We start from the raw sequence: 26,513 nt of genomic DNA on the forward strand, positions 1-26,513 counted from the left end.
GTGGATGTAATTTTCATATTGACCACAAACTTATATCATATTTGTTTATATTCAAATATATCAAGGTAGTATACACATGCACTTCAACACAAGTTTCAAACATGCATGCTAGGTAGGACTTACTATGTGATAGCTTACATGAAAAATATCCTAGATAGTCTTGAATTATTGAAAAGGTTGACACTGACACTATACTTAAAATACCACTTTCTCGTTGGTCCCACTGCTTATACTTTTGTTTTAAAAGTATTTAAGGGCATAGAAACCTCTGTTTCTATAAAAGGACCCAATTCTTTCTTTCTTTATCTTACTATACTGAGAAGGAAGCCAGGGCCTTGAGTACCAGGCAAATACTCTATCACTAAGCTACAATCCTTGTTTCAATTTGATTCCTTCAGCTTAACATTTTTTTCCATATTCATTATGACTATTCTACTATACATCATGTAATAAAATTGCAACAGACTGAAATTTATCCTATTTTGCTTGACAATCTAAGAATTTTAAGGCCATGCAGATGGCACTCTCTAGTTGACGGCCTTTATATTTAAAGAGGGGAGTAGGGTTTCCCTCTGGCCTCTATCTAAGTCCCCGCTGTCTCTCTCCTGAGGGCTTCAACTGAAGGTGTGCACCAGCACAGCTAGCTTGAATTCTTTTTTCCTTCACACATTTAAAGAACCTTCAAATTCAATCTGAGATTCACCTGCAGCCTGAGGAAATCCAATGGCTGGGGCAAATCCAGCAGCCCCTGCATATGGAGAGGAGATTATACCTGGTGCACCTGTGAAGAGAGGCTACAATAAATGTACTGCCTACTACAAACATGCTCATCAACACAATATGAAATGACTATATGAAAATATATTATAAGTGGAACTGACCCATTATGGAAACTTAACAGTTTTTCAGTAGGTAATCCCTAAAGCTACCTCCAAAGGCTGAGCCCTTTCAACTGGGCTCAAGGAAGAAAAACATAGCTTAGCTGTTCATTAAGTCTGGTCTAGGCTAAGATTCTGGCGTTTATCTAGAACATTCTTTTCCTATATGAAAAGCCATCAAATGCTTGTTAAACTATACTGTAATGAAGGAATATTGGGCTGATGGAAAAAAATAATGAAGTTGGACACTATGGCACACAATTTTAATTCCATTATTGAAACAGGAGGCTTCATGGAATTTAAGGCCAGCCTGGGCTACATAGTGTGATTCTGTTTAAACAAACCAATATGAGATAGAATACTTGTCATTGAGAAGTTTATGAGATCCAAGTATAAATTACAGATTCACATGCTGAGGGTCCTCCAGTCATATAATCAAGCAAGTGGGCTGAGGAGGAGTGCTGGAGGTTTCACTACGACGGGGTTAAAGAAGACACGTCTGGGAACTAAGGGAAAGCCTGAGTTAGATAGTACGTAACTGCAAAGCACACTGCTTTGTGTTCTCTAGACAAGCAGCGCCAGCACTCTCTACACAAAGCCTGCTGACAACAGTGTCAATATAACAGAAGTCAGTTCCAATGAAGGAATCAAGTGTTGAGGTGACTGTAAGATACAAAACAGGAAACACAAATGGAGACACCATGGCAAACTTAGAATACTTATAAGCAACATACAGGCTTGTAATTATGTTGAATTAGCCAATGAGTGCCTACAGATAGATGAAAGCTCCAGTTTTTACTGTGCCTTTTGGACACAAAACAGTAAGATGATCAGGGCTAAAGGGAAAGGGAGGAACGGCATTCTATAGTGGGAAAAGAAGACAACAGCCTTAGAAATGAAAAGAGCAGTGATCCCTAGGATCCTCTGGAATACTTCCAAAACAAGCACAGGCCTTTCAACACAAGAAAAGAAGAGAAAGGAGAATGTTCCAGGAACAGTAAGAAACCAGACTGTAAAAGTGCAAATAAAGGTTGAGCTGCACTTCCAGTTGGAAGTAGTCTGTTAGAAAGCAGCCTGCGTATTTTCATTTTATTAAGAGATTACACAAAGTTTTAAGAAAAATGTTTGGAGATTTAATAATTAAGAACAGGTACTTTAGCCAGGTGTGATGACACTTGCCTTTAATACCAGCACTAGGGAGGCAGAGGCAGGACGTTCTCTGAGTTGGAGGCCAACCTGGTCTACAAAGTGCATTCCAGGACAGCTAAGGCTATTACACAAAGAAACTCTCTCTCTACAAACAAACAAATCAAAACAACAACAATAACAAAGACAAAAAACAAGGCAAAACTTTGCATGCACCTGAAAACTGTTCCATGACAGAAGGTAAGGCAATACATGTTAAGACAAAACCATTATTAATTTTTCATGCACTATGAAAAGTTCTTTCCAAATCAAATATGTGTGCTTATTCTGTATTGTACCATGTACTTAATTATTACATTATTCCCCACAACTATGTACAGTGATTGCATACTTAAAATGCTAACTCTTTAAAGCAGCATTAATGGCAGGTAAGAAAGCTGAAACAGTAAAGTGCTTGCCTTGTAAGCATGAGGACCAGCATTTGATAAGAACTCACATTAAGAAGCCGGGCCTGGTGCCACATGCTTAAAATCCCAGCCCTCCACATGTACACTCAAGCAGACACTTAGGCACGCTGGCCAGTCAGCCTAGCCTAACTGGAGCACTCCTTGAAGAGAGTGTAGACGGCACCTATAGAATGACACGGAAGTTTGCTCTACAGCCTCCACAGGTAAGCACGTGCACGTGAACACACAGACAGAAACACACAGACCACACACAAACACACAGACCACATACAGAAACACACACACCACATACAAACACACCAAGTGCCATTAAAAGTTTTCATCGTTGAGCCTGATGAAACAAGTTTTTATTTTTAAAAAAATGGCTACATGTTATTTTTGTAACTAAAATTTCAAAAGTTCTATTGGCTTAGATACTGTAGTATAGATAATTTTATAATTTTGAAAACTAAATATTATTTAAATAAGAATACTGATGTTGGCTCACCTAGTTTAGGAGGCCGAGGAAGGCTCAAGGCCACCCTGGGCTACCCTACCTGAAAAACACAAAAGTATATACACAAAAAACATCTTATTTTTCAGAAAACATTCAGTGATTATTTAGAAGTAATATCTATCATGTCTACAACTTCAGGATAACAAGTATTTTTTAAATAAGACTCCTCACATACAACATATATAGGAAATATATACAGTATATAAAGGAAATAATGAACTTGACTCTCAACAAGCCCAAACTGGGAGAAACTCTAATATAAACAGCCAGAAAGGACTAACATTATGGAATGTATAATAAAGTCATATCAAAAGAAAGAATAGAGCCAGACCGTGGTGCTTTAAGCCAGCGCTCTGGAGGCAGAGGCAGGTAAGATCTCTATGAGTTCAAGGCCAGCCTGGTCTATGAATAGTTCCAGGACACCCAGGGCTACACAGAGAAGCCCTGTCTCAACACACACGCACGCGCACACACACACACACACACACACACACACACACACACACACACACACACGAAAAGAAACTATACATGAACTACACATTAAAATGGAAAAATTGAAGAGAAAAAACAAGGTGGAGAGTGACAGAGGATGACAAGTGACGTCAAACTCTGGCCACCCAGGTATGAGCACCCATGTGTGCACATACAATCTTTAAAGTGACGTAAGTAGAAAAGAGAGTGCATGGTCTTCAAAGCAAAAGAAGCAAGGGTGGAATCTGGGCCAAACAGCAGAACAGAACTTTCATGTAAGACATAAAATTACATTTAGAATGTAGCCATTAGTTTGCCATAATTATCTTATATTCTTATATTCAGAAACACCCTCAACCCAGAGCTTCTGTGTAACAGAGCCCTGGCTGTCCTAGACTTGCTTTGTACACCGTGATGCCTCTGAACTGTCTCCAGAATGCTGGGGGGCATGCGCCACCACATCCAGCCTCAGAAATAATTCTTAATTGTATTTTTCAAAGGCCCTTTTCCTTTTATAACAGAATATTGGTTACATCAATATATTTATATTCACTTATCATAATAAAACTTGTTCTGCATTGGATAGCCAAGTTCTGTCAAGCCTGAATTTGTCCTAATTTCTGTAATTCTTTATTGAAATGATAATGACAAAGACAAAAATATTTTACTTTAAAATAGAAGTACAAACCATTTTCTAGGAAAATTTTGGATGACTAATTAGTTGTTTTAAAGTTTTAATTTTCTCACTTATAAAAGTTGCAGCCAAGCATGATGGTGCACACCTTTACCCCAGCAATCTGGAGGCAGCGGCAGGTGGAGCTCTGTGAGTGAGTTCCAGGTTAGGCAGGACTAAGTGGAAACCCTGTCGTAAGAAAATGAATGAATAGGGCCTGGAGAGATGGCTCAGAGAGTTAAGAGCAGTGGCTGCCCTTCCAGAGGTCCTGAGTTCAATTCCCAGCAACCACATGGTGACTCACAACCATCTACAATGAGATCTGGTGCCCTCTTCTGGCAGGCACACATGCAGCCAGAATGTTGTATACATAATAAATAAATAAATCTTAAAAAAATAAAAGAAAGAAAATGAATGAATGAATGAACAAATGAAAGATGAATAGATTAAATACTACTACATGTATCTACACTATTTTAAGGGGCTACTTAGCAGAGGAAAATAAATCACAAGGCTATTAAAATTTAAATTTCCTGAATAATAAAGCTCACTTTTTAGAGGTATAAAACTAAAATGTAGCACATATTAATCTAATGACACATGCAAAGCAAGCAAGCAATATTTCTGCCTTTACATAAAGATTTACTTTCTTTCTTTCTTTCTTTCTTTCTTTATTTATTTATTTATTGTTATTGTTTGAGACCGGGTATCTAATGTAATCCTGTCTTAGAATTCACTATGTAGAACAGGTTGGCCTCCAACTAAGGCATCCTAAAGGTTACTTTAAATAAAAGAAGGAAGTTTTTCAAACCTACTCTTACAGAGATAATTTGGAAGGCAAATATTTTCAAAGCATTTATTTAGTCTAAAACATTAATATTCACATAACCTAAGACAGAGATAGTTTTATTGCTAAAGAAGTAAAGCTGAATAAAATCAGTTCTCTCTAAATAAAGGAAAGACAAACATCTAATATAGGACATTAATTTAGATGTTATCATTACTTTAAAAGAAATAATAAGTTTTCTCAAGAGCACTTAATGCCAAAATTGTTTAAAAATCTGAGTATTTAAAATCAAAGTTTCCATTAAAATAATTAATTTAAAGCAAACATGTAGCTTTGGAGTAATATTAATGAATTAATGTTAGAAAAAGGATTTGGAACACAATGCAGACTTCTATCAAAACTACCCTATATTAAAGTTTAATTTATAAGCATATTTGTTCCATAATTCTTGCTTTCCTTTAGAAATCCCAACAGAGCCCAAAAAGAAAAAGATTGATGTAAGTAAGTGAAATTTGTAACTTCAGAAAAGTTGCTTTGTGACTGAAAAAGGAACTACTCACCAAAAGCAGCAGCCATAGGAGGTTCAAGAGATGGCTGGCCATCACCAGTAGGAAGGTCTAAGCGAGTGAAGTCTCTGCTTTTGTCATTGTTATATTTCACATTAAGGCTGGTGAGCTTGGAGAAGTCAATGCGCAGAGTGCAGCATGCATTATAGATATTCTGGCCATCCAGAGCCTAAAGCAAATGAGAAAGGGACTGGGGTTTTGTCAAGACCACACTGACAGAGTGGGCCCTTAGCTGAGACAGTAGCAATCCAGCATTAGGCAGAAAGCAAAATCAAAAGGAAAAAGAGCTAGGTTTATTTTTATTATCTTTCAGATCAAATGAGAGGAAAAAAAAATTTTGTAGACTATTATAGAAACACTATTATTATGGTTATCTTGCCCACAGTAAATGTTTCAAGATATTAATTTCATATTTCAATTTTATGCTGAATATAATATATTGATAAAACACCACTGTAAATAGTACATTAGTCATAATACATAAAATATTATCTACCATATTTTTTTCTTTTGTACTTGCTTTTTTGAATAATGAACAAAAGGAATCACTTGTGACCAAAGATCAGTAATCCTTTCCTTCCTAAGAATAAAATATACTGATGGGTTACTTGTGGCCACTGCCTACTTTCACAAATGATCAAATTTATAAAAACAGACACAAAAATCAAAGAATAGGACAACCTTTTGATACATAAACATAAAACAAACATGCAGCTAGAGGGGGACAGGAAATGCAAAGGCTATATTCCTCAAACTGTATGAAAAACAAAAGTACGTTAAGCTTTAGTCTCTCTCTAAACTGATACAAAGCAGAATTAAGATTAATGACAGCTCTCTTGGACAGCTAATGTATCCAATGACCAAGTGTGTCGGTTTGTCTCATTAAAACAAACCCAAAGATTCATGCACTTAAAAAAAGAAAACATAAATAGGCGTGGTGGTGCACCTTTAATTCCAGCATGTGGGAGGCAGAAGCAGGCCTGGGCTACAAACCAAGGCCAGGATAGCCAGGACTACAAGAGAAACTCTATCTTGAAAAACCAAAAAAAACCAACCAAACAAAAAACAAAACAAGAAAAACAAAATTAAAAAAAATTTTTGATAGCAGCATATTTCTTAAGGTTTAATATCTTTATCAATTCAGAGATAAATAAGAATGAGAGCAGATGTGGATACAAAAGTAGTGAAATCAATCTCTGGCTGACTGAAAACAAGTAAATGAAACCACAAGGTCAAACATCTACTTATCAGTCAGACTGCACCAGGAATGCTAAGCATAAATATAGATTTTAAACATGACAAACAGCAACGAGCCTCAGATCTGAAGTGGTAGACTGAAGGTGCTTCCAATGGGATAGCAGTAAGCTTCAGCTTAGAAGAAAGAACACACGGAACAACAGTTTACAGTGATCAGAAGCCACATTTAATTAATCAATCACAAGATAAACTGGGGCAAGTGAAATATGATGGCTCCTTCAGATGTCTCCAAAGCAATGACTAATAATGGAAAATGAAAAGTATAATTACCATTTTGGCATAATGTGCATTCAGTGGGTCAGCATACTGAAGCAAGGCTTGAAACTGATTATTCTTTGTAAAGGTGATAATCTTCAAGACTGTGCCAAATTTAGAAAATATCTGCAAAAAAGAGTTCATATTAAATCTAAGGGGAAATGTTAAACTAATGTACTTGTATAAATACATCTTGGTTTATGAATCCTATATTTTGTTTTGCTGGGTTTTGATTTTTTTTTTTTTTTATTAATATGCAGGTCCCCATGTAAGCCAGGCTGGCCTTAAGTTCCTCACTGTCCTTCATCTACCTTTCTAGTGCTGGGTCACAGGCATCTGCTACATTATGCGCCCCTCTAGCTATGTTTGAAGGCTGTTTTCAGAGGTTTAATTGAGGAGGGAAGAAGACCCACCCTGAATGTGGATGGCACTGGACCAAATAAAAAAAGAAACAAAGGAGTAAGACAGCCTAACACCTAGTTTATTCTGCTTCCTGATAGTGGACACAGTATGACCAGCTGAGCTGAATCCTGCAGTCACTGTAAAACCACTCTGACTGCCTTGCCTTCTCTGCTTTGATGGACTGGACCCTCAAAACACAAGTCAAAACAAGTCCTTCCTTCCTTAAGCTGCTTTTGTATTCTATTACAGAAATGAGAAAAGATTACAGAACAGCATTAGAGCAAGATCCAAAGCAGCTCCGGGCCCTCTCACCCTAACCACATGATCTCTTGGAGGGTGTGGTGGTTTGAATCAGAATGCCCCCGATAGGCTCATCTATTTGAACGCGTAGTCACCAGGGAATGGTACTATCTGAATGGATTAGAAGGATTAAGAGGTGTTCCACCACACAATAGGACATTTGCTCAATTATGTTCAGAGCAGCCTTATTTGTAATAGCCAGCATCTGGAAACAACCTAGATGCCCCTCAGTCGAAGAATGGATAAAGAAACTGTGGTGCATTTACACTATGGAATACTACTCAGCTATTAAAAACAAGGAAATCTTGAAATTTGCAGGTAAATGGATGGAACTAGAAAAGATCATCCTAAGTGAGGTAACCCAGACCCAGAAAGATACACATGGTATATACTCACTTATAATTGGACACTAGTCCAACATGGATGCCCTCTGAGAGTCTTCACTGAGCAAGGGATTGGGACAGGGGACAGATGCTGAGACTTGCTATTGGGACTTCAGGTGAGAGTGGTATGGGAGAATGGGGAGACAGAAAGACCCAGAGGGTCCAGGAACCCTACAAGGGGACCATCAAGCCTGGCAGATCTGGAACCAGGGGGGCCTGCACAAACTACTGTACCAACCAAGGACAATGCATACAGTAAGCCTAGACCCCGCCCCCCATTCAGATCTAGCCAACGGACAGTGCATTCTCCACAGTTGTGTGGAGGGGGGTATGGGGGAATGACTGACCCTGACATAAATTATGGTGACCTCTATTTGACCACTTCCCCTTGGTGGGGAGTGGTGGCACTCAGAGGAAAAGGAAGCAGGCTATCCGATGAAAACTGATAGGCTGTGACCATACGGTGAGGGAGGAGGTCCCCTTCTGTCACAGGTCTAGGGGAGGGGAATAGAATAAGGAGGGGGAACGGGAAGATGCAAATGAGGGAATAACAATCAGGATGTAATCTGAATAATAAAATAAAAAACAAAACAAAACAAAGAGGTGTGACCTTGTTAGGAGAAGTGTCACTGTGGGTGGGCTTGGAGGTTTCAAAAGCCCATGCCAAGCCCAGAGTCTCTTTCTTTGCCTACAGTTTAGGATGGAGCTCTCAGTTACCGCTCCACCACCTGCTGGCATGCTGCCATCCCCCTCCACCTAATGCCATAATAATAATGGGCTAAACTTCTGAAAATGTAAGCAAGCCTCCAATTAACTGCTTTTTCTTCTGTAAGCTGCCTTGGTGTTGCTATCTCTTCACAGCAACAGAATAATGACTAAGACGAGTATGAATGGGAGTGTTGAGGGAGAGCACTTACAGTAAAGAAAGACTTCTTGAGGAGGACACATTTGAGATGGACATCAGCCTGACTTTGTAGGTTAAGGAGTAGCCCAAGCCCAGAAGGAGAAAGGGAAGTAAAGATAGGGTTAAGCTGGAGGACAGAGTACATAGAAATAGACAGGGTGCCAGAAAGGCATTTAAGAACAATGTTAGGTACTTAGGGGAAGAAAACGGGGAAGCTGCGCAGTGACGGTGCACATCTTTAATCCCAGCACTCAAAGGAGGCAGGGGCAGGTAGATCTCTGGGTTCAAGAGCTAGTTCCAGCACAACCAGAGCTGCACAGGGAAACTGTATCTCCAAAAGACAGACAGACAGACAAAAGAAAGGAAATGGGGGAAACACTTGTGTGTCGTTTGTTGGTAACGATTTTCCCCAATTGTACTGGAAAGAAGAACTAAACAATGACTTCTATAATAAAGACTGAGAGTGATAATCCAGCTGATAATACTGCGAATAGACTTAGTCTTGCTCACCCAGGTCTCCAGGAACCTCTCTATGAGAAAGAAAGCCTGTCGCCATTTTGGGGAAATGATAACTAGACTCTTAGGCATGACCCCGTGACACTGACTAAGTGCACCTGCTTGGTGGTGCCGGTGCTGAGCCACAGGTTTAAACGTATCTTTTATAAGAATATAAATTACCACAGCATTGCAGAAGCAAATAGAAACACTCTGCTGATAGGCCACAGAGGTCATTCATTACATTTGTGAAATAAACATAATAAAAGACTAATTATAACTTGTGTCCAGTGCTTTGATTGTTCAATGCTACTTTGTGAAATAAACAGAAAACATGTTTAACAGAACAATGCAACCATTAACTTAAGCAACTACTGAACCACTTTTAGAGAAAGACAACAGTGGCTAAAACATCACTGTTAAAGGCTCTAGGAAATGCTCACAGGTGCAGTTATTTTTGAGTTCAGATAAGATGCATTTAGTTTTTGAACACACATGCACCCTTACCCTACAGCTTTTTACTAAGTCATATAAATCCAAAGGCATGCGTGGTGGTTTGAATGAGCACGCCTTCAGTAGGCTCACATGTTTGAAGACTTGGTCCCTAGAAATTGGTATCAGGGTATGGACTATTGCGGTGACATACATGACCATGCTGGCTTTTTTGAGAAATATGTAAGACTTTGGGATCCTGAATTAGAAAAATGGAAGCAGAATTTAACAGGGCATCCTATGAGAAACTGGAAAGGCAGTGCTAAAGGCTATAAGAACTGTGGAGGTCTGGCTTAAGATGTTTCTAAGGAGGAGCAAGAATAGTAGCAATTCGGCTAGAGACTCTTTTTGTGATAGTTTTGCCAAAGACTGTAGCTGCTTTCTACCCTTGTCCTAAGAATTTACCAGCAACTAAATTTAAAAGTAATAAACTAATTTCTTTAGTGGAGGAAATTTCAAGACGGCCTAGTATTGACTCTGCCGTGTGGTTATTAGTAATCACACTTATGCAGATCTACAATGAACAGGAGTAAGTGAGGCAAAAAGAAGTACAAAATATACAGTTTGAAGAGAAAAGGAGCCCCAGTAAAGAAGGCCTGTGCTGAAAGTGACAACATTAAGAAAAGGCCAAAGGGCTGGAGAGATGGCTCAGAGGTTAAGAGCACTGACTGCTCTTCCAGAGGTCCTGAGTTCAATTCCCAGCAACCACATGGTGGCTCACAACCATCTGTAATGTGATCTGATGCCCTCTTCTGGTGTGCAGGTGTACATGTGAGCAGAATACTGTATACATAATAATAAATAAATATTAAAAAGAAAATGAAAAAGAAGAAGAGGCCAGACCTGAAACAGAATAAAGAGAGGTGTTTTCAAGGCAAAACCCCTGCCCAGCTAGGCTTCTAACTTATAAAAAGAAAAGGCATTAGGAAATTTCTGCTTTGAAAAAACAACAAAGAAAAGCTGCTGCAGATGTGGTTTAAGGAGGCCAGGCTCCATCTCAAAGCAAGCAGCTGAACATGGCAGTGTCATCCATGTGGTTCTGGGTTTAGAATCATGAAGAATAAATCTTCATCCAGAGTTCTGGAGAACCACTGAGGACAGGCAACAGGTGGCAGGGCAGTCCCTGCGTGAAGGCCCCGAGAGGGCAAGAGGCCTGGACTGCACTGGAGATGCTAAGATATTAGACATTCTAGACATCTGAGCTATCTACCAAGGAAAACTGCACATAGGGAATGAAGCCAGCAGGCAGCAAATCTGGAAGACTTAAGTCATCTAAGCCCTTTTGACCCAGGACAAGGAACAACAGGATGTGGAATTTGGCCTGCTGAGTTTCAGTCTTACACTGGTCCAGTATTTCCTCACCATGACCCCATTCCTCCCTTTTGAGATGGTAATATATATTCTGTGCCACTACATAATTGTCTTTTTTATTTTATAGGGGATTATAATTAGGAACTTCCTTGAATCTTAGAAGAGACTGAACTTTGGACTTCTAAACACTGTGGTTCAAAGTGGCAAGGCTCTACCCCAAGCAGGCAGCTGCCACACATTGTTCTCCTTCACTGCAGGAGACCCCACAACCCCTTTACTCATGTGCACTCCATGATGCTCAAGCCAGAACCGCAGGGATGACACTGCCACGGTCAGTTGTTTGTTCTGGATAGAGCCTGGCCCCCTTAAACCACATGAAACTGAAAGACTTTGGGGACTTAAAACTGGATGGAATGCATTTTAAGTATGATACAGCCACAAGCCTATGGTGGCCATGGAGAGGGCTGTGGTGGGTTGAATGAGAATGTCCCCCAAAGGCTCCTGTTTGAATACTTGGCCCCAAACTGGTGAAGTGGAAGGATTAGGAAGTATTAGGAAGCATGGCCTTACAGGAGGAGATGTGTCCTTTTACCCAATAGAAAATTGTGTAAGTAGGTGGCCTTCCAATTTGTAAATTTTAAATATTACTAGCCCTGATTTAGTGGAGTATCATTGGTAAGACCGTTTAGATGTACTAATGAATGGTTTATAAAAACTGCACTGGACTACAAGTGCCTAACATAACGCATATCACATATCTATCTGCGTATATACTGAAGCTTACTATATAATCTCTCGTCACATAATATTTGTTTATGCGCATGTGCACACACACATGCATGTTCCACAGTACAAGGGTGGGGGTTAGAGAAAAACTTGCAGGAGTCAGATTTCTCCTTCTGCTATATAGGCCCCAGGGACTGAATTCATGTCATCAGGCTTAGGGCCAATGCCCTTACTTGCTGAGCCATCACTGGCTCCCACCTAAGAATTTTAAACTGAAAATATTCAAATATAAGAGGGACAAAATAAAAAAATTACTGTAGCTGTATTCTGTGGTGAGATTTCTTTTGAATAAACCACAATTGCCGCGTGTGGTGGCACAAGCCTTTAATCCTAGCACGGGGAGGCAAAGGCAGGTGGATCACTTTGAGTTTGAGGCCAGCCTGGTCTACAAAGTGAGTCTAGGACAGCCAAGGCTACACAGAGAAACCTTGTCTCTGGGTGAGGGGGAAAAACTTGTTGAATAAACCACAACTATCTAGGCTTTATCAAGGATACTAAACTTTCTTCATGTTTTCATGCTTATCTATTAAAAAAAAACTATGCCTGTAATCCTAATTACACTCAGGAGATGGCCCCAATAGGTTCACAGATTTGAATGCTTAAGTTACCAGGGAGTACAATTTTTTAATAAGATTAGAGAGATTAGGACCTGTGGCCTTGTGGCTGTCAACTGGGGGTGAGCTCCCAGGTTTCAAAAACCTATGCCATCCCAATCTCTTTCTGCCTGAGGATCAGGATGCAGCTACCAGCTACTTCTCCAGCACCACTCCCGCCTCTACCGTGTTCCCTGGACTGAGCCTCTGAAACTGTAAGCAAGCCCCAATTAAATGCATTCCTTTTAAAAAGTTCTTTCAGTCAATGTCTCTTCACAGCAATAGGACAATGAATAAAATATGAAAATAATTCATTTTTGGTTTTTGGCATGGGGTTTTGCTATGACTAGACTTGAACTTGTAGCAATCCTGTTTCAGCTTCTCAAATGCTGACTGTAAGTGTGTGCTACTAAATCTGGTTAAAATTAGAATTTCACCCACCATTTTCCCTCCAGTGTTTGGTATCATTATCCTAATTACAGTATCAGGGACTGAATATGAGGACTCATGCTACACACTCGACCACCCATCTACAGGCTAAGCCTTGCCACCTTAGGCAGCTTTTAAAATCGAGACAGCTACTTAGGCCAAGTGTAGTGACATACTTTTAAGCCCAGAATTTGGAGGCAGATCTCTGTGAGTTTGAGGCCAGCCTGGTCTACAGAGAGAGTTCCAGGACCAGGCTACATAGGTCTCAGAAACAAATATACAAACAAACAAAATTTAGAAATGGGGGGGGAGGGCTGTCAAAAAAAAAAAAACCTGATATAATTTCTTCTATGAAACAGAATGGTAAATCTTTCTTATTATTATAAGAAGACGAAAATAATGAAAAGAAAACATCAACCAAAAGATTCTTTTTTTTTTTTTTTTTTTTGAGACAGGGCATCTCTATGTAGCTCTGGCTATCCTGGCACTCACTGAGTAGACCAGGCTAGCCTTGAATTTACGAAGATCCACCTGTCTTTGCCTCCTGAGTGCTGTGATTAAAATTGTGTGTCAAGGAAAGCATGTTTGAGTCTGCTGTCAGGAGAGCTTCTTCCTTACCTGATGAAGAACCTCCAGAGTGACAGGGTAAAATAGGTTTTCAATAATTATGCGGAGTACAGGGCTCTGCCCAGGTAGCACTGTGCCTTCATTAGAAGTAGCTCCAGGAAGGGAGAGATTTCCTGACTGGATTGCACTGACAGCCTGCAGTGCAGCTTGGGCTCGCTAGAAAACAAAGAAAAAGAAAAAAGAAAGAGGAAGAGGAAAAGAAAAATGAGCATTTTTGATCACGAATGCAATGAATGGATCTCAAAGCTTATATGACATAATACAAACTCCTGTATACTTTTTATCTGGATGCACATCTCAAGTGTATAGAGTTTATTTTTATTTATTTATCATTACTTTTTTGTTTGTTTGTTTGGTTGGTTGGTTTTGTTTTTCGAGACAGGGTTTCTCAGTGTAGCCTTGGCTGGGCTGGACTCACTTTGTAGACCAGGATGGCCTCGAACTCACAGTGATCCACCTGCCTCTGCCTCCCAAGTGCTGGGATTACACGTGTGCGCCACTACGCCCGGCCAGTGTATAGAGTTTAAAGTTTTTTGTTTGCTTCATTTCTTCTTTATTTTTTCTTCTTTTTTTTAAAGATGAGACTCAGGAGATGGTTCAATCAATAAAGTGCTTGTTGTGTAAGCATGAGGAGCTGAGTTCAATCCTCAAAACCTACATGAAAAATCTAGGAGCAGTGGTGCATGCTTTTTGAATAAGTCCCAGCATTATTACTATTTGTGGTGGGGGTTGAGACAAGGTTTCTCTGTGTAATATTGGCGGTCATGGAACTCACTCTATAGACCAGGCCAGCTTCAAACTCAGAGGTTCACCTGCCTCTGCCTCTGAATATTGGGACTAAAGGTGTGCACCACCACCTCTCAGCTCCAGCATTACTAACAATTCAGTTCTAAAGCTTGTAGATGGTATAAGTGTAAATGTGACTGGTGTGTCAGTGGGGAAAGCAGGCCATCAGTATAAGCAGGCCTCCCTGCTATGGAACATCATGAACTGAGGAGTACATCCACAGAGGATGCCTCGCAATGGGAAACCTGGAACCCAAACAAAGAAAAGAAGGCATTTATGAGGTGTGGGGGGCAGGGGGGCCTTCAATGTTAGCTAGTACCTGAACAGCATGAGAAAAGTGAGGAGAAGTGCGGGGCAGCTGGCTGAGAATGCCTGAGCCCAAGGAGTTAGAAGGGCACCCCCAATGAGATGGGTAGCCACTGTGATGAAGACAGCCTGAGAGGGGTGAAGAGGTCCATGGGGTGGGCAAGGAATGAACCAGTATAAAGAGTCTAGAATGTGATCAGGCTAACTTGTCATTCAGTTAGCCTGGCAACTGTTTTAGTTTTAGTGTATAAGCAAGCTTCTAATACATTTCCACTGAAATAAAACAAGATGTTCTAAAAAGCAGCTGGTTCAGAGTGGTGGCAAGAAAAGTAGAAGGTAAGTGTGAGATAATTTTGGTTTTGTGGTATTTTTGTTATATTTTTCACAATGCAAAATTTACCAAAACAATAAAGGCTCTATGTCAAAGGATACAGAAGACAATTTGAGGGGCCCTCACTGGCCCAATTTGAGAAATATGAACATCAAAGGTATTCCATGAAATAAATAGCAATCTCTAAGTCCAGAATGCTAACAACTGGCAGCTCATAAAGAGCAGCACTTACGGTAAATCCAAAATCTGTGCATGAGGTATTATTTCTTCCCCCTCTTAAGGAAAGATGGGCCCTCCATATGTGCAAGTTCAACATCTAAACTCAGCGGTTAAGAGCACTGATTGTTCTTCCAGAGGACTGGTGTTCAATTCCCAACATCCACAAAGCAGCTCACAACTATCTGTAACTCCAAGATCTGACACCTTCAAACAGACACACATTTAGGGAGCATATAAAAATAAATAAATAAATAATTTAAAACCAAAAACCAAAAAACCTTCCATCTATGTATGCTACCGATTCTCGATTTTTAGGTTGTGCCCCTTTGGGAGCAGAATGACCCTTTTACAGGGAACTAAGACCACATGCATGTCAGATATTTGCATTACAATTCACAACAGTAGCAGAATTATAGTTATAAAATAGTGATGAAAATAATTTTATGGTTGAGGGGTCATCATAATATGAGGAACTGTATTAAGAGGTTGCAACACTAGGAAGGTTGAGAACCACTGATCTATACTGAACATGCAAATATCTCTTTTCCTTGTCATTATTCCTTAATGAAAATAATTTAACAACTCTGGGGGTTTTGTTGAGACCAGGTCTCACTATTATGTAGCTATGGCTGGCCTGGAACTTGTCATCCTTCTTCCTGAGTGCTGGGGATTACTAGGGTATGTCACCATGTCTGGTAGTAAAACAGCTATTTACACAGCATTTATGTTGCATTAGGCATTATAAGTAACGCCTAATCTAGAAAGGATTTAAAATATACACAACAATGTGTGCTTGTGGTATTGTGGTATATACAGATATTATACCATTTTGTAGAAGTAGCAATGAAACAACCAACCGAACTACCAGCCTCCCAATGGATGAGTAAGAAGTGTACTTCTTCCATACTACAGAAGCCTAGTTAAACATGGCTGTGTCACTTCTAGATGTATTTGTCAAAGACACACATCCTGAATTGAATTACAAGGAAATGGAAGACCAACACAAGTTGAGGGACATTTTGAGAAATAAACTGTCATTAATTTTCAATAATGTTAAGAACATCAGATTAAAAGAAAAGCAGAATTTGTCTAAAATGATTAAAAAGACATAATAAAACAGAACACATACATGACTCTAACTGTATCATTTTGCTATATTCAGGTATTATTAGAACAAAACATGAGTGGAACCTACAGATGGCAGACAAGTAATGTACCATATCAATTTCTTACTTTTTCTTTTGGGGGGCCAGTAGTAGGAACTAAACTTAAGGCCTCATGGACTTAAAGCCTACTGGAGCCTGCTTGGGGTACTTTTTCACTTCAAGATAAAGTCACATTAAGTTACTTACACTGGCCTTAAAATGAGGCCTCAACAGACCTTGAACTCATGATCCTCCCGAGTAAATGGAATTACAGGCCTGTGCCAACCTAAGCCAGTGTTGACCACCTAATTCTAGTCTGTAGAAGAAATGTCCTCACTTGTAGGAAGCATACACAAAATCCAGCCAATAATGAAGGATGAGGTTGTTCAGACACTTTCAAAAGGCTTAAAAATTGAAACTTTATACTCTACCTGCATATTTTTGTTACATTTGTATTGTAAGTTTTCACAATATTTCTTAAAAAAAAAAGGTGAAAGGAGAATTAGTACAACTTCCTTGATCTGTGTAACATTAACTGTGTGTTTATGTGTGTGTGTGTGTGTGTGTGTGTGTGTGTGTGTGTGTGTGTGTGTGTGTGTGTGTGTGTGTGTGTGTGTGTAGAGAGAGGGGTAGGTGGTATGTGTTTTAAAAAAAAAAACTAGTTTACTCTTCCTCAGGGAGAACTATTTCCTCGAGTTCTCAGCTTTCCTCAGGTGTCTGTAGCTCTTATGAAGGTTTGAGGCCTTGTGGCCCCCACCTCTACCCGACATGATTTTTATTATGTAGCCAAAGCTGGCCTCAAACTAGCCTCCTAAGTGCTGAAATTACAGCATGTCCCTCCATGCTTAGCCATTTCTTAATTTCTTAAAGCCACTCTTAGCATTTCTTAAAAGTGATGGTAATCTGAAAAATATGTACCAAAAAGAAAAATTCTACAAATGTAATATGGCTTTCATTTTCATAGTCAATTACAAAACTTTAATCATATAATTGTTATTTTAAATAACTGCTTGTGGTTTGTAATTTGTTTACAATTTCACAATGTGGAATGCTTGAGTTCTTAGCATTTTGCTACAGTGAATTTTATTAAAATAAGTGCCTTTCAAAAACCTTGGGAGCCTTTTATTTTCTGTATGCTTAACTCAACAAATCCCAGTTTTTACACTTGCATTTGTTGGTTTTCCTTTGTTTTACTTCTTCTTTTGTTTAGAGACAGGGCCTCACTCTGTAGCTGCAACTATCATAAAGCTCATCATGCAGAGCGAGCTGGCCTGGAATTCAGGTGCCTTGTCTCTGGCACCCAAGTGCTGGAAAAGGTTCACACCACTATACCCAGCTATGTATATGCTCTTTTTCTATTTTAAACACTTAATATGGTTTGTTTTGGGTTTTGTTTTTTTTTTTTTCTGTAAGACAAGGTTTTCTCATGCAATAGGACCCTGGCTATCCTGGAACTGTGATGATCAGACTGGCTTCCAACTCAGAGATCCGCCTGCCTCTGCCTCCTGAGTGCTGGGATTAAAGGCGAAACAGAATACTCAGAAACTCAAGGCCAGCTAGCCTGGAGTTCACAGTGTCAAACAGCCAGGGCTGCTACACAGCAAAACCTTGTCTTGAAAAACAAACAAACAAAAAAAAAGAGACACACAAACATGAATATATTGTGCACATGTATGCACACAGAAGATTTTTTTTAAGTTAAAAGAGACGGCTCTAGGAAAAAATTACTGCAAATAATTGTTATAAATAATTGAATTAGATTTAACAATAAAATAGTTATTTAATAACATTAAACATAGAAAGCAATCACGAACTAGATATTAAAACATGCATATGCCTGTTTGAAACCCAGGGGTTTCGGTGTTAGAAACAAGACCTAGTAAGATTAAGGTTCCATGTGCACCAAAATGTATTGTTGCACTACTATTTGTAAAACCATAAAAAAAAAAATTTTTTTTTTCAATGCTTACCAAAAACCCAGGCCAGGTGTGGTGGCACAGGGCCTTTAATCCCAGCACTCAAGGCAAAGGCAGGCAGATTGTGAGTTCAAGGCCAGCCTGGTCTACAAACTGAGTCTAGGACAGCTAAGTCTATACAGAAAAACCCTGTCTTGAAAAACCAAAACCAAAACAAACAAACAAACAAACAAACAAACAAAAAACCACAAAAGAAAACAAAAAATAAAAACAAACCCTGGACTAATTATAGGTCTTCTATCAAATGAATAACAGCAGTCATTATAAAGCCAAAAGCCAAATGTGGCTCCGAATCTCTTGCATTAGAACAATGTCTGTAATATATTACACAGTAAAAAACAAAACAAAACACTCTTCACACACCAGGATTTCACCTGTATACAGTTACATACACAGATAGCACAACAGAAAAATACCTAGACTATTAGCATCAATTATTAGTTATCTCTGGTCAAGGAGATGCTTTTTCTTCATATTTTTCTAGATTGCTTGAATGTTTAACTATGAGCAGGTTTCTTATTTGTGATCTATAAAACCAATTTTCATTGAAGAACACTTAATAGGTTGAGCTCAACAGTACAGTACCTGCTTAGCATGCTTAAGGCTCCAAATTTGATGCCCAAGAAGAAAAATGTCCTAAAACAAAAATGATGTGCAGGAAATGTTCCTGATTAATGTGAAAAATTCCAATTTAATAAATTTATAAGCCAGGCGTGGTGGCACACGCCTTTAATCCCAGCACTCGGAGGCAGAGGAAGGCAGATCACTGTTGAGTTCAAGGCCAGCCTGGTCTACAAAGCATGTCTAGGACAGCCAAGGCTACCCAGAGAAAGCTTGTCTTGAAAAACCAAAAAATAATAAATAAATAAATGTATAAAAGTAGTTCCATTAATAATCTTTCAACTGAACAAAACAAACCTGGGAGAAGTCCTGGTCTAGAACAAGAATACATGCAAGATTCTCTTAACATTTAAAAAAAAACTTGCATTCTAACTACTTATCCTTATACCAACAGATCATCTTTCATCAAAGAAAGATCACTTTACAGCAGATGGAGAGCATTACCACTGGCCAAAATAAAGACAGCAACTGATTACCAGGTGTCCAGCCCCAATGGACACATCTACAACACAACTCCTGCATCCAAGGGTCAGGGAACATCATTAAGAGAGGGGGAAAGACTGTAAAAGCCAGAAAACAGAAGTCTGTCGTGCCAGATGTGACAGGCAAGCCACATCCACAAACCTACCTCAACATGTGGCTGCCTAAGGACAACACCAACAAACATGCTCAACTGGAATAGGGAAATCTCACAGGCCCCTGCTCCTTGGCAAAGAACCACACACAATTAACAACAGCTGAGCAAAGAAGATGAGTACTCTCAATACCAAGTGGTCAGCCCTGAAATCACATACACAGAAGCAACACTAAACAGAATCCGCAAGATGTGTGTGCACACCCACGAACAGTACTTGCAAAGCAGAGGTGGGCAGATCTCTGAATTTGAGACCAGTTTGATCTATACAGCAAGTTCCAGAACAGCCAGAGCTACATAAAGAATCTCTGTGTGTGTTGGGGGAGGGGGTATGTAATAAAAGCTCATGTTTTAACAATAATAATTAAAGAAAAAAGCAGTTGTGAATTTAAAAAGTAATGCTGGGAATGGGAAGGGCTAAAGAAAAGAGCAGAAAAGGGGAAAGTGATATATTAAAAATTAAAAGATATTTAAGAAACAAAATGGACTAGAAAGATGACTCGGTGGTTAAGAACACTGGCTGCTCATCTAGAGGACCTCAGTTCAGTCCCCAGCACCCACATGACAGCTCAGAGCTGTCTGTAACTCCAGTTCCAGGGGATCTGGCACCTCCACAGTCATACATACAGATAAAACACCAAAATGCATGTAAAACAAAAAGGTAAGTCTTAAAAAAACAGAAAGTGAATACATTTTCTTAAAATGTACTTGCTTTGTACAAGTTTTTTCATGTTAAAGCAAATTTTTATTTAACCAGTTAAAATGAACACAGAAAGACACAAAAACTAAAAGTACAAAGCAGAAATAAAAGCATTATGTTTGTTAGACACTTTTCACTCACGTCCAAACTCATTTAAGGAAAATTTCAGAACTAGTCTCTACATCTTAAACTGTCTCCACACCATTCCAGGCCAGGGATGTAGATCAGATACACAAAGGACCATGGAAGGTAAACTCTCAAGACTTGATTTCTGTCAAAGCAAGGGCTAAAATCCCATGATTTCTTGCACTTCGTTCACATTTGCGATTTTAGGAGGTACAGAATTTTACCTTAATTGTGAAAATAGTTTTGAAGGGAGAAATGTTATTTCTCGCTTTTTTGAGACTCTCCCTGTGTTTCCAGCTTCCTACTGCTAAGACTATTAAGAATGTGACTCCATGCACAACCCAATAAATATCATTTCTACTGCCACAACTTTCAGTGTATTTTCTTTTTTTAAAGACTTATTAGATATACAGTGTTTTGCTTGCATGTATATCTGCACACCAGATCTTTTATAGAAGGTTGTTAGCCACCATGTGGTTGCTGGGAATTGAACTCAGGACCTTTGGAAGAGCATACAATGCTCTAATCCTCTGAGCCATCTCTCCAGCCCAACTTTCAATGTTTTCAAATGAAACTGTTTTTATTTAAAAGGTTGGTTTGTTTACGGTTTTTCCAGACATGGTTTCTCTGTGTAGCCTTGACGGTCCTGGACTGGCTTTGTAGACCAGGCTGGCCTCAAACTCACAGAGATCCACCTGCCTCTGCTTCCCAAGTGCTGGGATTAAAGGCGTGCACCACCATGCCTGGCTCTTCTTATTAAGACTTTAAGAACAATTATATGCGCAATCCTAGTAATAAAATGAAAAAAATATGGTGGTTCTTCTCTTAAAGTATAGAAATATTTAAGTAATGATACCACATTTTTGTATAATTATTCTTGCAGATGCCTATGATACTTACAGCCTGATTAGGCAGATTGTCAGTCTTAAGTTCTCGGTGATTGGAATACTGGATATAAACAGGCTGACTTCGAAGATGAGGAGTAACAGGAGTGTAATAATTTATCATAGTAACAGCAGCTTCTTCAGAAGCCATTTCTAAAAAGGCCTGCAATAAAAACAAAAGATAGTTAGCAGTCATTCTATACTAGTTTAAACTTGTGCTTTCTCGGCATACATGACACTGTCCACAGGAGGATAAAATTAATTTGGAAAACTGGGTCCAATAAAAGCTTTCAACTTAAGGAAACTGCTAGTTGATTAAATATTTTCTCTTGAGTTATATATCTATTTCTGTTTCTTTAAATGTTTAAAAATAGTTATAAAGGCAAAAATATATTTTGCATCACCATTACAAACGAATACTTTCAGGAGGAGCTATGATTTAATTTTTTTGGTTTTTGAGTTTTTTGTTTGTTTCTTTGTTTAAATCTTGGGGCTAAATTGCTAGAGTACACAAAAGAGAGGCTAGAATTTCATTCAATAGAGACAAGTAACGGAGTTAAAAACAAAAGTCCAGGTGTGAGTGTAGTGGTGCAACACATTTAATCCCAGCATTGGAGGCAGAAGTGAGAAAATCTCTGAATTGCAAGACAGCCTGGTACAGACCATAGTGAGACCCTGCTTAAAATAAATAAGGAAAAGCCAAAATGCCTGTTAGAGGATGGGAAAGGGGGGAAGGTTGCCTGAAAAGTGCTACTCTACTAAATGCCTTTTGGGGGGGGGGGGTGTTCCAAGCAGGATTTCTCTGTGTAACAGCTCTGCCAGTCCTGGACCCAATTTGTAGACCAGGATGACCTCAAACTCAGAGATCTGCCTGCTTCTGCCTCCAAGTGCAGGGATTAAAGGTGTGTGCCATCACGCCTGGCTATTTACCTAGACTTTTAAATAGGATTGGGCCATAATTATTTGTTCTTCTTAAATCAGCCATCTACAAATTAAATGGAACATTTTTTTTTTCAGAGTTCATATCACAAACATTGGGAAGGAGACAACATACCTGATCTTACAGGAGGGAATGAGAAATGCTGATGGCCTGAGTAAAACTTGATTTAAATCTTTACCTATCAATAGTAACTTGGTCACAGATAACTCCAAGCCTCAGTTTCCTCTGTTAAAATATACAGCTATATAAGCAATCTGTAACACAACTAGAGCATGAAATGACTGTTAGGTTAAAGTGCTAGTTAAATGGTCTGTCTGGTATTCTGTAGAAAAGAGCTATTCAATACCAGTGAATAGATGCTTTTGCATCTATTCAAATTAGTAGCATACACAATCAGTTTTCTTTTTTTAATTCTTTATTTCATTTTTTACGTATGAGGTTTGTTTGTTTTTGTCTCACATATGTCTATGAGCTATATATATATATATATATATGCTCAGAGACACCAGAAAAGGGAGAGAGAATCCCTGAATCTCAAGGTACAGACAGTTAACATGTGGGTGACAGGAATCCATCCCAGAACTTCCGGAAGAGCAGTCAGTGCTCTTAACCACTGAGCCAGCTCTCCAGCACCCACATTCAGTTTTTCTCACTTTTAAATTATGCTTCTAACCAACATTCATCCTGTATACTTTAAAGTAAACGCTATATACAAATCTGTATCAAGTATTTTTTCTGTTTTATATATGTGAAGGTTGTGTTTACATACTATATTCACATAAACATTGTGTTCACACATTTGCGTATTATCTATGTACACATAGCCCTGCACATAGCACTTGAACTACTACCAACTAGCAAAGATTAGGACTGGGTAATATCACATAACAAAAAACAAAACCAAAATACCTCATGTGAGATACTTGTGAGATACTTTGTTGGTGGTAGTTTGTTTGCTTGTTTTGAGGGTTTCTCCATATAGTTCCGGATATCCCGGAACTCTCTTTGTAGACCAGGCTGTCCTGGAACCCAGAGATGAACCTGCCTCTGCCTCCCCAGTGCTGGAACTAAAGACGTGGGCACAATCATTTGCCCACAGGTGAGATACTTTTAATTTCTTAAAGGTTCTCAATTTAAGATTGTGATAAGAATTTCTTTGAGCCGGGCGTGGTGGCGCACGCCTTTAATCCCAGCACTTGGGAGGCGGAGGCAGGTGGATCAATGCGAGTTCGAGGCCAGCCTGGTCTAAAAAGCGAGTCCAGGACAGCCAAGGCTACACAGAGAGACTCTGTCTCGAAAAAATCAACAACAACAAAAAAAAGAATTTCTTTAAGACGTAAAACTCCAACCCACAATGAGAATTCAAGTGTACGTTGTCATCAGATAGTATTAATTTAATATACCAAGAATTTGCTATATATCATATTTACTTAACCATCTTTGCTCCAAATCCTGTGAAGAAAAAATCTTTTTGAACATATATTTACAGCCTTATTATCTTATCTACCACCCTATAGTCATCCACATGATTTTAGCTAATGCTCCTAAGGCTTAGAAATAAGTGTGAAGCTTTTCATAAAAATACAGACAATTAATTTTAGTTATGGGCATGCAACCCATAGACTTTTTAGTAGAAGGAACTACAATTTAAGTGACAGACATGTACTGACTCCAAGAAATGAGTAAGCACACAGACTGAATATTACAGAATGTTACTTAACTTCTCTAAATCTTATCAGTCTCACCTAAATTATTACAGGGATGCTGTTTATTAAACAAAATGAACAGAATCACACATTATCCAGTTTCATGCCCACATTCTTTATAAACAAAACTACTCAAGAAAAGTACAAGGAACAGGTAACACATTATAGTGTGTTACAAAATCTCTGAGGTCTGGATTTGTTGTCCTCTTCATTACAATGTTGAGTATACAAGATTTTCAGGACAACCAAAAGTGTGTTAACAGTTAGAATTTTATTTTAGTAGGGTCTAAGTTGAAACAAGGAGGCCCACAGTTCTTCCTATGAGCATGGCAGTTACTACATTTTGTCAGGTACCAGAAAATGAAGCTCCCTTGTTCACCTTAAGAAAACTCAAGTTTTGAGCTAGAGAGATGGCTCAGTGGATAAAAGCACTGTCTACTCTTCCAGAGGTCCTGAGTTCAATTCCCAGCAATCACATGGTGGCTCACAGCCATCAATACTGGAATCTGATGCCCTCTTCTGGATGCAGGTGTACATGCAGATACAGTACTCATATATAAAATAAACAATATCTTAAAACAAAACAAAAACCCTCAGTTTCAGAAATACTGAAAAAGCAAGTTTTGTTTGTTTGTTTGGTTGGCTGGTTTTTGATGGTATGGTGGGGGAGGACACAGAGACAAAAATAAAATTGAGGCTAAAAAAGCTTCCGAACAGCAAGGTTTTTTTAAAACTAAAAAAGACAAAAACAAAAAACAAAACTCTAGAGTGAAGAAATACATTAATGAGATAAAACATTTACAAACTATGTATCTTGTTAGACGCTATTATCCTGAATAGATGAAGAATTCCAATTCAAGGCAGAACTCACTGCTACAGAACAAGTTCCAGGACAACCAAACCTACACAGAGAAACCTTGTCTTTTAAAACAACAACCACCACCACCACCAAACGAACCCCACATGAAATAATATCCTATTTATATATAGAAATTGTATATTTGAATGTATCAATTAAAATTTATCCTGAAAGATTAAAAAAAACAGCTTGGTGGGTAGAAACTCACAAAAGTAAGTAATAAAAATATCTTTTAAAAAACAATTTAAGCTGGGCAGTGGTGGCACACACCTTTAATCCCAGAACTAGGGAGGAAAAAGCAGACAGATCGCTGTGAGTTCGAGGCCAGCCTGGTCTACAAAGTAAGTCCAGGACAGCCAAGGCTATACAGAGAAACCCTGTCTTGAAAAACCAAAAGCAAAACAAAAAAACAATTTAATGTAAAAACTCATTTATACAATTAAGTTTCTTTTATGTCTCTCAAATTACTAAAGAAGCAACATGAAAATTCTACAACTAGAATATACATTGTACTCAATGACTTTTATGGAAGGAAGAGACATGACATTGTTTTGTGATAACCTACAGATTACAACAGACCAAAGCAAAAGAGAAGATTCACAGCAATGAAAAAAAAAATGCAAAAAGAAATTAGCTCTCACAAGGAAAGTGGCCTACTATAAGCTAACCCATTAAAAAATATGTAAGATTTATTTTCTACTTTATGCATATATTTGTCTGCCTGTATATATGTGTGCCAAGTTTATGACTGGTGCCCATGGAGCTCTAGAGAGGGTGTCAGTCAGGTTCCCTGGAACTGGGGTTCCAGCCAGCTCTCAGACACTATGTAGGACCAGAAACTGAGCTAAGTTCTCTTCGTAGCAACAAGTGCTCATAACTGCTGACCACTCAAAAATCTCTAGCCTTTAAAAAATTGTTTCTTCTTTTCTATTTTTAAAACACTAACAATTGTTTAGCTAAACATTCAATTTTATTTTGAAAAAGGTTTTTTTTTTAAAAAACATAACCCTGGCTGTGCTGGAACTTACTATGTATGGAATTCACCAGGCTAGCCTTGAACTCACAGAGATTCACCTGCTTCTGCCTCTCTAGTGCTGGGCTTACAGGCGTGCACAATTATGCCCAGTTGTTCCAACTCATGAATCCCATCTAAAGGCTGACTAGGTTTTAGCTTATAGTAATAACTGCACAGTTTGGAAATTTTAACTGTTTTTTATTTAGACAAATATAATTTCTCTGTCAAGGGCACCTAGTAATTACAGGATGTCTTTCAGAACCATCCTGTAGTAGAAAACAGAAAGTAAGTAAAATACAAAATACATCTTAAGAAAGAAAATGACAGGCTGGAGAGATGGGTCAGTGGTAAAGAGCACTGCCTGCTCTTCCAGAGGTCCTGAGTTCAATTCCCAGCAACCACATGGTGGCTCACAACCATCTATAATGTGATCTGATGCCCACTTCTGCAGATAAAGCACTCATGTACAATAAATAAATAAATCTCTAAAAAAAGAAAAGAAACAAACAAAAAATGACCCCAAGTCAATGGTAAGAAATTCTCC

At 38.7% G+C, this 26,513-nt stretch overlaps 1 protein-coding gene across 7 annotated transcripts in view; it reads right to left on the minus strand.

Annotated features, from left to right (window-relative positions):
* The window catches only part of PTBP3 (polypyrimidine tract binding protein 3), an 85,381-nt gene that overhangs the window by 15,022 nt on the left and 43,846 nt on the right, over positions 1-26,513 (minus strand). For all 7 annotated transcript variants that reach the window (XM_084750499.1, XM_084750498.1, XM_084750497.1 and 4 more), the window contains 5 exons: positions 21,466-21,612; positions 13,713-13,877; positions 7,015-7,125; positions 5,482-5,656; positions 704-781 (listed from right to left, as the gene is read on the minus strand). In XM_084750499.1, coding sequence (XP_084606625.1) covers positions 704-781; positions 5,482-5,656; positions 7,015-7,125; positions 13,713-13,877; positions 21,466-21,612 — 676 coding nt within the window. The remainder of the gene's footprint in view (positions 1-703; positions 782-5,481; positions 5,657-7,014; positions 7,126-13,712; positions 13,878-21,465; positions 21,613-26,513) is intronic.

Source organism: Acomys minous (assembly GCF_964271855.1).
Source record: "Acomys minous genome assembly, chromosome: 1".
NCBI lineage: Eukaryota > Metazoa > Chordata > Mammalia > Rodentia > Muridae > Acomys > Acomys minous.